A 13,388-nucleotide genomic window follows, 5' to 3' on the forward strand; every position below is an offset into this window, starting at 1 on the left:
GTTTAAAAACACAATATTTCCTCAATTACAAGAAAATCCTTCTAACAACAAAGCACCATCTTCTCCAAATTCCTGTTAAACCTTAAAACAATAAGCATTCCAAGTATAAGCATTATCAACTCCACCTCACTTCATTACATACAAAATCTCTGAAAATTATTTCCTTCCAACACTATCAGACTGAATCAGGTGGGCAACATAAAGTCAGGAGGATGGCAAAAATGCTAGCAGTTCTTAGAACAGTCTAAAATTAACAATAATTTTGTTATTAGATAAGATTATAGCCCTGACACGCTGATTCCTCAGTGGGGGGAAAAGATGTCATCTCTTCACTGGCTTATATTCCAATTAGCTTAGTGACAGCTAAATGTGGCCAGCTATGCCTTACAAAATCCTAGGATTATATTAAAGTTTTGTTTACTTAATTTCATTTTGGCACATTATAGGAAAACCTAACCAAATACTACTAAACCCAAGGCATATGACTTATTTGCAAATACATATTTGAAAATTAAAAGGTACTATATCAAAATAGATTATTTAAAAGCAAACAAATAAATGAAGTTTTCCCCATGGCAACCCATGTGAATTATTTTGTAGAAATATACTTTATTGGAAAAAAAGGGTTATTAAAACATTAAATATCCTAATCACTGAAATTATGGTGCTTTTATGTTACAGTAACACTATGGTGCAAAGACAGTCATTAGGTATAACCCATGAAAACTGATGTAACAGCTAAAGGACTTGGTTAGTTATTCAACATAAGTACCTGGCACACTAAAAACCAACAATCAAAACTTGGAAGATATTGCTACTGCTTTTTTCAAAGGATATTCTATTATAATCCCTTCATTAATACAACACATTTACTGAGTGCCTACTGTGTGTCAAGCACTACCCTAGGCACTGGGATAAAGCAGTCAACAGAGAGACTAAAACTCTGTCTTCATGAAACTTACATCCTAGATGTGGAAAATAATTACAATATGTCAAAAGAGATTAAATGCAATGAAAATAAAAACACTTCTGAGAAGGAATAAATAAAGAGGAAAGCCCGGAGATGAGAGACTGAATGAGGGGGGTATACAAGAAAAAGTAATTACGTATAACCTCAAAGTTTTTGGCCTGAGAGACTAAGATGAGATGGAAAAGGCTAAAGAATAAACTGGTTAGGCAGGAGATAGGGGAAAAGTGGGGAGAAGATATTTTATACATCTAAGCAGTGAATCAATTAAGCAGATGTATACATGAACTTAAAAGTCACAGGAAAGATCTGGAATAAAGAAAAATTTGGGTTTTCAGCATAATGATATTAAATGACATTTAAGGATATTAAACCTAGGAGACTAGGTAAGATTAACAAGAATATGAGTTCACAGAGAAGTCTAAGCCCTGGAATACTCTGAAGTTTAGTGGTCAGGATTATGAAGAGCAACCAGCACAGAGACTGAAAAGGGATAATCACAAAAACAGGACTATACCCAGGAGAGTGTGGTACCCTGGAAGTTCAAGAAACACTGCCGAACTTAGTAATAGGCAAACATTTGAGATCACTGGCGATCCTGTCCATCACTGAAGACTAGATTTAAGAGAGAAGAAAAAAGGAATTGGAGAACGTTCTTTTCAGTTCAGTTGTAATAAGAGACACTGGGCATTAGCTGCCAGTGTAATATTGGGTTAAGGGAGATTTTTTTTTTATAGTCGCTTGTTGTTTTAAGACAAATGAAATTATAGACTTAAGAGGACATAAATTCAAAAATCAAAAGTATGAAAACTATCATGAAATCCACCAACCCATATACCACATAACTTACCTATTTAATTATCTCCACTATGATTCTTTTAATACTAGCAGAAACAACTTAACACAAACATCTATGTTCCTAAAAGTGCTATCCCTTTCCAGAGTAAATACTACAAATCACAGCATGAGGACATCAATCTTAGGAGCCTGAGAAATGTCTAGATTATTTATGAAAGTTAAATGGAGCCTCAAACAATATTTAGGATTTTTCATGAAAGTATGTATACAACCAGCCAAACAACTGAATATGTATATCTACATCACAGTTTAAAATAACCTCATTTCCCTCCTTACAAAATCTTTGTAGAGGGGCGCCTGGGTGGCTCAGTCGGTTAAGCGTCCGACTTCGGCTCAGGTCACGATCTCGCGGTCTGTGAGTTCGAGCCCCGCATTGGGCTCTGTGCTGACAGCTCAGAGCCTGGAGCCCGTTTCAGATTCTGTGTCTCCCTCTCTCTCTCTGACCCTCCCCCGTTCATGCTCTGTCTCTCTCTGTCTCAAAAATAAATAAATGTAAAAAAAAAAAAAAAATCTTTGTAGAAATTTGAATAAAGAAAAATAAAAACAAAACAAAACACACACACACAAAACACAAATATCGTTTATATTGCTAGCTAAGGGAAAAATACTAACATCTTTTTTTCCTGTATCTTAAAAAAAAAATAAAACTGGGACATAACTTTGTCCCACTTTTTCACAAAGCTTATTAATAAGTGCCTTAATATTTTTCTAGAACAGGACTCTGAAAATGTTGTACAGCAGTTTAATACATAGATGCCCCATAATTTATTTAATCAACTTGCTATTGTTGAATACTGAGGTCATTTCCACTTTCACTATTATAAATAAATGGTACAATTTGGGGTCACGAATCCTCTCCATCTATAACACTGGCTCTTTGATGAAAATTTAACACATTGCTTCTATATAATTTGAAATACCTTGGTCGTCATCATCACCGCCGTCTGCATCCATGGCATTTTCATCTTCATCTTCATCATCGTAATTATAATTTGGATCATAGGTAAGATATTTAAGACAAATATTTATAATGGTAGAAACATGAGGATATACTTCCTTAGGACATCTGAAGAAAAAAATAAAAGCTGCCTTGAATAACTGTTTTTCCCCTTCATGTAATATCTGACACAGTTTGCTTTATTACCAGATTTCTTTCTTCCCTTTAACATAGCACAGGAAAAGTGGTTCCTAGCCTTTTCAATAGCAATGACTCGACATATTTTAAAATATTTACTTTTCAAATTACACTTAATTTTAAGATGAACTTTCCCCCTCACATTTTCACATCTCTGAAATCAGGATGATTCTTACAATAAATGATATACTGTGGTTAATTTAGGGTGGAATAGAAATCTGTATATTTATGTCTATCTTCTGAACATATGACTAGAAGACCAAGCCCAAGTGAACATGCTCTTCAGCAACTAGGACTGTTTGTAAAAATGCCAGGGCACACTCTTCTAGGCTAGGTCTTCTAACTATATGCTATACGTTCTAGCTCTGGCTATATGTTCTGAGATAGAACATAGAAATGCCCCACAATAAAGGAATAATTAAAAGAACAGAAACAAATCCCACAATTTCTGATTTTAAAAATTTGGTATGGGGCGCCTGGGTGGCCCAGTTGGTTAAGCGTCCGACTTCGGTTCAGGTCATGATCTCATGGTTGATGAGTTCGAGCCCCGCGTCGGGCTCTGTGCGGACAGCTCGGAGCCTGGTGCCTGCTTCGAATTCTGTGTCTCCCTCTCTCTCACTCTGCCCCTCCCCTACCCATGCCCTGTCTCTCAAAAATAAACATAAAAAAAAAAAAAATATTTGGTATGACCATGAAGCTGCTTCTCAAAACCATGAGTGGGACAAAGGATTATTGCAGATAACAAGTGAAGTCTCAAGACACTGTGCTACCAAACTTAATTCTCACCAAAGGCAAAAAAAAAAAAAAAAAAAAAAAAAAATCTGCTACTTAGCCAGTATGGCCTTCTAGCACATAAATGCAGATTTTATTATTAGAACCAAGGTTTCCAAATTGAGATCCACTGTCCTAGCAAAATGGAGGTGATAAACCTCAACAACTGCTGAAAAGATATAAAATTCACTATTGATTTTTGGCCAGATAATTAATTTACCCTAATGCCCTTTAGGATAGTAACCACATTATCAAATTACACCAAAAGACAACGATAAATGACTTTCTAAGTTCAAGTCCTAAGAATGAAATGGAAACATTTCAAAATAAAGACTGTATTCTGAAATATAAGAGGATATCCACTTCAAATACTATATGATCAGCTTAATAATTTAATCAAGATACATCTGAAATCCAAAACTCAAATCCTGACTGTCAAAACAATCCATTTCTCCACACCCACCTAACCTAGAGCTTAATTATTACTCTAAGGGAACATTTTTATTTGAAAAATAGAGATCTTAAGACTTACCTTCTCACAAATGACTCAAAGGCTTGAATGCAATACTCTCTTAGTTCATCGTCATCTACATTACAAAATTTTACCACCAAAGGAATTATCTTCTCAAGGTATTCACCTAAGAAAAGCATATTGGTTCTTAAAAATATTCATTTTCTTTAAAGAAAATTTTAAAGTATTTAAATATTTCTTACCTATTCTATGACCAGCTTGCCTACTAATTGCAGCAATACATTGTATGTAGGTCCTTGTTGTTGACATGGAATCATTTTTGGACAATTCTGACAACAGATGTTCAATAAGATCTACAAAAACTATATTTCCACAGCTCATAACCAGATGGCCAAGAGCAATAATGGTTCTTTTCCTCACTGCAAGTCTAGGGCTGGTCAACTGGGGGAGCAGACAGGTCAGAATTGAAGGATGGAAATTAACAAGAAGTCCTCCTTGCCTTAAAATAAAAAAGAAAACAATAAATAAATTCAAGATGTTTGAGCACTACTTAAATATCTGGCCTCTGACCCCAATGTAGTCAAAGAGTAAAAATGTTAGAAGGCATTAATTCATATTCAGAATTAAAGTAAAACTAAATTCTTACTCTCTCTACCAACCCAACTAAAAAGTTAAGTAAATACAGTTTTGAAGTTTGTATCCCAAAATTCCCTTCTGGAATCTAGAACTGTATCCCTATCCAACCAACAAGCTTGAGAATACATGAAAAAACCAATGGTCTTGTCCCTTTCTCCCCCTCCCAGATTTCTAATTGTTTTCTCTATTAATAGCTTTTTCTCTATTATAGCTTTTTGGGAGTTCACAACACTCAAAATCTCAGCATCTCTTGACTATCCCTGCTGCCTTCCTCAACACATCTATATACAAAGTTGCATTGATCTTGTTGATTCAACCCTCTCTTCTAAATCATTTCACATGGGCAGTTCAAGGAGTCAATAGCAGTTAAGCATCTATGTGCCAGGACACTGCAACTGATCCAGTCACAGGACAAGAAGTCTAACTGAATAGTTCCTACTTAACCAAATTAAGTATAAATCCCTCACCCTCTTCAACATAACCACAACCTATGAAAATGATTTCATATATGATGGAAAACAAGAATACAATGTTTCCCAACTCCAAGATTACTTAATGCTAATATATTCTAAGCCTGGGCACATACACCAGTGTCCTATCCATTCTTCAAAATTAAATTCAAATGCCAATCTTTCTTGGAATCGTCCATTTTAAACCCAAAAATACACTTAATAGTTTCAGTATTTAGTCTCATTCAATCTTACATTGTAGTCATTTTTGTCCTTATCTCCTATAGTACCATATAAGCTCTTGTGTGTGCCAGGATGACTGCTCTTACCTTTCACTATAAGTATGTACCAGACGAAGGCATTTGATTATTTTCAAGTTGCAGTGGATCAGGCAAAAACAATATACAATGAAGACATAATGATTTGGAGAATTAGGGACAAAATGAAATTGACAGGTCTTTTAAGGTATATTCCCCCTAACAGTTGCTTAGATCTTCCTATCTTCCCAAGTTTGACCTCCAGATGAAAGCAAACACGGAACAAATGTACAAAGTCAAGCTCCCTCCTCCCAAAACATGCAGTATAATCATGGGTGCTAAAATGTATACCAGCATTATTTTAACTGGAAAATTTGTTACTTCTACCCACACAACTCTTATCTAAATAGATCATTATATTCAAAATATAAGAGTAAAAAACTATAAAAACTGTGATGAAACATTCAAATGACAAATTTAATTACTTTTCAAAACTACAAAAAATGCTTGCTGTGCAGTATTACATGATAAATAATTAGCTTATTTCTCCTCTTACCCCTAACCACATATCTATAAAACAGCCACAATTTAAATATGAACAATTAAAAAATAACAATATTAAAAATAAACAAACATAAACAATTTTAGGCCAAATTTTATTTTTATCAAAAGGCGTTTTAATAAATGCACAGTTTTTGTATTACAAGTAATATAAATCACAGGCATGTTTACCTGCTCAACATATCAGCCATAATATCCAAAGCTTCTAGCTGAACAGACACATCTTCCTGCTTTGCTATTGCACTGGTAAGACGTCCAGTAATCTTTTTACATACATTAGCAGCTAATGCAGAGCCTGCATAAATAATAAACCAATTATAATTTCAAGGCAAGTAAGTATGTTGACTCCACCTTGTATTTATGGTGGTTACCAGATATTCAACAACTCAAAACTTGATTATAATCAAGACTGACTCAAGAGATTCATGTCAGAAAAATATGTATTCCAAAAGATTGTTTTCCAATAAAATAATTTATTAGACATAAACAAGAATAAGAGATAATAACTGCAGAAGGAGTACACGACAATGGCAAAACAATACCAATTCAACAGACTCTCCTGGACAACTACTTCTATATACAGAAATGACTCGCCTGTGGAGCCAGTAATGGCTATAGTGTTTGCACCTCTAGACTGGAAAGCAGAAATGATTATTCTTCTACTTGAATACTCTTATTACTAGTAACCTAGATATTTTAAAATTTCTGTGAACTAAAAACCAAATATATTCTAATCTCCAATACCTAACATGGTCTCTTAAAAAAAAGAGAGAGAGAGAGCTGTAACCTAAAATAAGATCCTTCGTACTCCAATCCAAAGATCCCAAAACTTCATTATGAAGTAGAAATGCTGTTCCAAAGAACTCATAAATCAAGGTTATTACTATTCTGAAGTAGATTCGTATTGTTACTGGCAAGTGGAAGAAAAAAAGGAACAAGAAATAATCTAAATGGTTAGAATTCTTGTTAGAACCAGAAACCAACTAAAACATGTTTCAATGAGAGAAAAGAACTAAGGATGATTATCAGTGTTAACTAATACAAGAGATATTTTATTGACATAATTAATCAATGTAATAATATAAGAGATATTTTATTGAAATAATTAATAAGAGTAAGGACAAACTGGTAAGATACAGTAGAAAAAGCATCAGCTTTGGATTAAAAGATAATGGAGGATTTGAATCTTTACCCAAACAGGTAATCGAAACTTTGGGTGAATTAACCTAGTCTTTCTTTCAGTTCCCTCAACAATACACTGGAAATATTAAGACCTCCCATATGGCTGATCTTTAGACTAACTGAAATAATACACGTGAATCATCTAGCATGGTAGCTAGTAGAGCAGATGATTAATAAACACTTGTTAAGTAAAGGAGTAAAACCTACACACTTAGACTACATTACCACCAGTCTCCATCTTTCCATGAAATAGGGAGGTACTAATTTCTCCCCATCTGTGAATCAGACCATCAAAAACCTTAGCCTGCTGATTTTAGCTGATAGCTTAGTAGTCAAAACCAATTCTAAAATCTGCATTACCTAAATATTTGTGCCAGAGACCAAAATCTAATTAATAGACAAATTCATTAATTGTAATTTTAAATTACCAAGGTAGCTGTAGATTCAGTCTTAAAGATACTAGTAAACTCAACTCTTTCACAGCTGTTTTAACGGTGTTAAGTATTACACATCATAAGTTTTGATACAAAGCAAAATTAATACTGAAAATAGAGAACTAATCAGAAATAACTCAAAATTTTGGTTATCTTTTCCCTCATTGCATAGGTTGGCATTAACTCTATTCTGTAGTTATGGTACATACAACAATATAAAATCTTGGTATTCCTACAAGATACTTAAATTCAATCAAAAGATATTCATTTAAAACTGAAAATTGAATTTATTTTTAAGCAAAAATAGGACTCCAGGCTTTTTTTTCCCTTGATTGTTCAATGGGATCTTTACAAAGACCTTTTGACAGGCACTGCTCTCCCTCCCTGACCAGGAGAAAAAAAAAGTGGAGGGCAAAAACCTCCAAGTAAAAAGGAACTAGGAAGAAAATGGTGCTCTTGCTTACCACTGGAAGCTGGAGGAAGTTCTCCAATTACTGTTTTAAGGCCAATACTTGAAATATCTCGAAGTTGTTCTTTATCAGAAAGCATGTTAGTGCAGAGGGTATCTACAATTGTCTCTACTTGGTATTCTTTCACTTTACTCACTAAGGGGCCAAGACTGTAATATAAAATAGAAAATAAAGTTTTTAATTTACATTAAATACAAAAACAGAAAAATAGACAAGTAAAAGAATTTCTTCTGCCTAGCAACTACCGGCACAAAGCAAATACACTATGCCTGAATCACAGATAGTATATGAATAAGGGTTTAAAACAAATTTGATTGATGGGTTTCCCACATCTCCCCACTGATTTCTACCATGGTATCATGAAACAAGATGCTTACCACCCCCCCAACCCTTCAAATACACAACACATTTTTTTAGTAATAAAAAGGCTAATTAGGAGTCTGCTCCTAACAGGGATTCTACGGTTTAAATGAAATAGCAATGCCATCCAATATTTCACTTTGCCAATTTTAACCCTTCCTTCCTCCTATCATCACCAACTCTATCTTGTGAACCAAAAAAATTTACATCCCTCTTATTTTCTTGTTAAATTTTTAAAGCACTAAATAATCTGCTGCAAAAAGTTAGTACTACTCTGTCTTCCCAAAGAACCTTGTATATTCCTTCCATATTAGTATCTTACACTATTATCATAGGTTTGCATGCAGGTCAACTGTTTGAGGATGAAGAAAAGTTCTTCCTTTGCATGCTTCCCACAGAATTTAAGATAGTAGATGTTTGGTGCATGAATTTTCACTTAAGAGCCATTGTATTCAAGACTATACTGAATAAGAAAAGTATGGCTCCTATCTCCATACATTTACCACTGGTTGATAAGGAATTCACACAACTACTCGAGAAATGAAGGCATTCACTACTCTACACAATTTCTTAAAAAAAAAAAAAAAAAACAAAACTTTTAAATTCAATGTTATTAGCATTTACAGGACAGGAGACTGAACCTTAGGGACAGATTTTTAGGTACTGGACTTTGATGGAATATTGTTAAAAAAAGAAGAGCATTTCAAATGGAAAGATCAGAGAACAGAATGAGTGGAATGCATACTGAAAGAAATGAGGGGTGAAAAGAACTGTTTGATACAAAATACACATAAAAGAAAACAGGAAAGGTAGGCCCCTGAGACATTATGGAAACCTTTAAAGTCAGGCCAGCAAATTTAAATGTGATGTGGTAAAATTGGGAGCCAGTGCACTTTGTCAAGCACACGTGACATGATAAAAATAGTTTAATTTGATAAATGTCAGATCAATGTTTCATATACAGACGCTCAATTAGCTGTCAACTACTTGACTAGAGAAGTCAAAGGCAGTGCAATTTGGAGAATTAGGAGAAGGACGAAAAACAATCAGGAAGATTGGATTTCTCCAACAACAGTCCAATCCAAAATGATGGCAATGACAAAAGAGACATGGCATATATGTAGAGACCCAGGTGAAACAATGAAAACATTAAGAGTGAAAATAAAAGGGATTCCAAAAAAGGAATTTAAAGAGTTTAACTTCTGGCAATGGCAAAATAGTTTTGTTGGACTAACCCTTCTGTAATAATGTCTGTCAACTCTCTAAAACTGTATTTTTGAAAACAACAACTTGAATGCCAGATAGTGATGTAACTAAAACCAGAGAAAGATCTACCTAGAACTCCAAATCCAATGAAATTATTCCTTAAAACTGTAAAGATAATTTATTATCACAAGCTGAAAATTTATCACCACCAAACCTGTACTATAAGAATTGCCAAAGAAAAGTTCTTTAGGCTGAAGAAAAATTAAACCAGATAGTTACTCAGATTTACAAAGATTACTAGAAATGTAAATGTGCGTAAACATAAAAGGCTATATTTAGAAGACTATATGGGGCACCTGGCTGGCTCAGTGGTAGGGCATGCCAACTCTTGATCTCAAGCCCTCCCACTGGGTATAGAGTACTAAAAAACAAATAAATAAATTTAAAATTTAAAAAGACTATATAGTTTTTCTTCAAACTATAATATTGTATTATAGACACACATACATATATTTAAAAAAAAGCACAAATACAGGAAGAAAGTAAATGAAAAATGTTTCAAGGTTTTTATATAATTTATATCAACTATACAATATTAACTTTTAATAGATTGCCATAAATTTAAGATGCAATTTATAACCCCTAGAGTGACAATTCTCAACTTTTTGGTTTTAACACTTTGAAAATCAATCAAGATCCCAAAGAGCTTTTCTTTATGTGCACTGTATCTGTCGATGTTTATACCATATTAAAAATTACAAGTAATGAAAATAAACTATACTCTCAAAAAAGGTGAGAATAATAGCACTGTTTTATATGTTTGCGCTTAAAAAAATGGATCTCATTATCTGATTTTGCATTCAGTCTGTTGTGATATCACATGTCATGTGGCCTCTGGAAAATTAAACCATGCACTTAAAAGAAAATGGAGAGCCAAGGGGAAAATAACACCTTAGAATTATTCACATAATTTTGACACTTTCAGGGTCATGGGATGTTCCAAGGTCCCCTGAATCAAACTTTAAGAACTGTTGCTATAAAATATTTGATTAATCCAGGGGCGCCTGGGTGGCTCAGTCAGTTGAGTGTCAACCCTTCCTATCAGTTCAGGTCATGATCTCGCAGTCCTGAGATCGCCCAGTCAGGCTTTGAGCTGACAGTGCATAGCCTGCTTGGGATTCTGTCTCCCTCTCTGCTCCCCCACTCCTGTTCTTTCTTTGTCTCTGTCTCTCTCTCAAAAGTAAATAAACATTTTTTAAAAATATATTCGATTAACCCAAAAGAAGGCAGGGGAAAAAAAAAGAACCCAGAACACAACAAAAACAAAATAAGAAGAATGACACACACCTAAATCCAAACAAATCAATTATTTACAATAAATGTCAATGGACTACAAAGGCACTCCTATTAAAGGGCAAAAACCATGAAACAATAAGAAAAAAAAAGCAAGAATTAACTATCTGCTGTCTACAAGACACAGCATTTAAAGATAAAAACACAGATTCAGATTAAACTGAAAAATAAAAAAAAAGATACATTATGCAAACACTAATCTTAAAAAAGCTGGGGTGGGGGCTCCTGGGTGGCTCAGTCAGTTGAGTGTCCAACTTCGGCTTAGGTCATGATCTCATGGTTTCTGAGTTTGAGCCCCACATCCGGCTCACTACTCTCAGTGCGGACCCTGCTTCAGATCCTCAGCACCTCCCTCTCTCTGCCCCTCCCCTACCTACCTGTTTTTATTCTCTCTCTAAAGTAAATAAAGCATTTTTAAAAAAGCTTTGAAAAAAAGCTAGGGTGGCTTTTCCATATTAACATAAGAGAAAATATATTTCACAATAAGGTATATTTAAAGAGAAACATTCTATGCCCATAAAGGTCAAACATCAAGAAGACATAATTATAAATGTATATGCACTTAAGTCATATAGCTTTAAAATACATGGGAGCAAAAACTGATTATCAAAGATAAACTATCATAGTTGGAAATCTTAAACACTCCTCGGTATTTAATACCAACAACAAAAAAAAATCACAAAGGATATAAATCTGAACCTTATCAACTACCCTGACCTTTCTAAAACATTATACCCAACTACTGCAGAATATACTTTCTTCCAAGTATAGATGGGACATTCACCAAGGCGTACCACACGCTGAACCATAAGAGAAACCTCAGTAAGTAGACAAAACAAACATCCTGAAATTTTAAAGAGTATGGTTCTCTGACCAAAATGGAATTAAATTAGATACCAGTAAAAATAAACATCTAGATAACCTCCAAACATTTGACAATTGCTTCTAATGACCCATGGATCAAAGAAAAATCACGCTGAATTAAAAATGTTTCAGACTAGGGGCACTGGCTGGCTCAGTAGAGCATGCAACGCTTGTTCTCAGGGCTGTGAGTTTAAGCTCCACATTGGATATGGAGATTATTTAAAAATAAAATCTTGGGGTGCCTGGGTGGCTCAGTCGGTTGAGCGTCCGTCCGGCTTCAGCTCAGGTCATGATCTCATGGTTTGTGAGTTCGAGCCCCACGTCAGGCTCTGGGCTGACAGCTTGGAGCCTGTTTCGGATTCTGTGTCTCCCTCTCTCTCTGCTCCTCCCCTGCTCGTGCTCTCTCTTGCTCTCAAAAATAAACATTAAAAAAAATTAAAAATAAAATAAAAATAAAATCTTAAAAGATAGATTTCTACCAGAATTTGTATAATGTAGCTCAAGAAGTAAATAGAGGCACATGTATGTCTTTAAATGCTTAAAAATGTGAAAGGAAGAAGATGAAAAGAAAATAGTAAAAGAGAAGCAATCTATGAAATAGGCAACAAACAATAGAGAAAATTAACAAAACTTAATTCTTTAGTAAGTAAAGTTGGTAAATCCCTAATTAGATGAATTGAGGGGGAAAAAAAGGGAAAACACAAATTATCAAAATCAGAACTGAAAGAGGATATTCACCGATGACACTGATGACCCCTGTTTAGGTAGAAAATCCCAAGGAATTAACAAAAACTACTATTAACCAGGTAAGTATGAGATACTATGGTTCCCTGTGAAAACACTCAGTATTGTTAAGATGTTGATTCTCTTCAGAAATCTCTATCGCTTCAACACAATCCCCATCAAAATTTGAGCAAACTTATTTGAAGAAGAGAAATTGACAAACTGATTCTAAAATTTACATGGAAATTCAAAACAACAAAAACAAAAACCAACAACTAAAAATCAAAGTTCTCTTGGGAAAGGAAGAATGAAGCTACAGAACTTACACTACCTTACATCAGGCTTCTACAGATCTATACCAGCATTTTTGCACAAAGGGCAATTTTTACCCTCCAACAGACAGCTACCAATGTCTGGAGACATTTTGGTTGTCACTCCCGGGGGAAGAAGGAATGAATGGTACTAACAAATAGTGGCTAATGGCCGCGATGTTACTAAACATCCTACAGTACACAGGAGGCACAGGATAGCTCTTTACAACAAAGAATTATCTGCCCAAAAAGTCAATAGTGGCAAGGCTGACTAATACACTACACTAATGTAACAGTTTTGTACTGGCAAAAGAATACACAAACAGAAACACAACAGAGCCTCGGAATAAACCCACATTTTAATAGTCAATGATTTTTG

The 13,388-nt window shown here is 34.5% G+C and overlaps 1 protein-coding gene across 2 annotated transcripts in view; it reads right to left on the reverse strand.

The window, feature by feature from the left end:
- The window catches only part of CAND1 (cullin associated and neddylation dissociated 1), a 42,689-nt gene that overhangs the window by 12,760 nt on the left and 16,541 nt on the right, over positions 1–13,388 (reverse strand). The window contains exons 3-7 of one of the 2 annotated variants that reach the window (XM_058742094.1): positions 8,187–8,341; positions 6,278–6,401; positions 4,446–4,702; positions 4,264–4,369; positions 2,746–2,891 (exon numbers count right to left, since the gene is read on the reverse strand). In XM_058742094.1, the coding sequence (XP_058598077.1) occupies positions 2,746–2,891; positions 4,264–4,369; positions 4,446–4,702; positions 6,278–6,401; positions 8,187–8,341 (788 nt within the window). The remainder of the gene's footprint in view (positions 1–2,745; positions 2,892–4,263; positions 4,370–4,445; positions 4,703–6,277; positions 6,402–8,186; positions 8,342–13,388) is intronic. The other variant, XM_058742095.1, reaches the window with a different exon arrangement.

The sequence above is a fragment of the Neofelis nebulosa genome, chromosome 8 (genome assembly GCF_028018385.1).
Source record: "Neofelis nebulosa isolate mNeoNeb1 chromosome 8, mNeoNeb1.pri, whole genome shotgun sequence".
In the NCBI taxonomy this organism is placed as follows: Eukaryota; Metazoa; Chordata; class Mammalia; order Carnivora; family Felidae; genus Neofelis; species Neofelis nebulosa.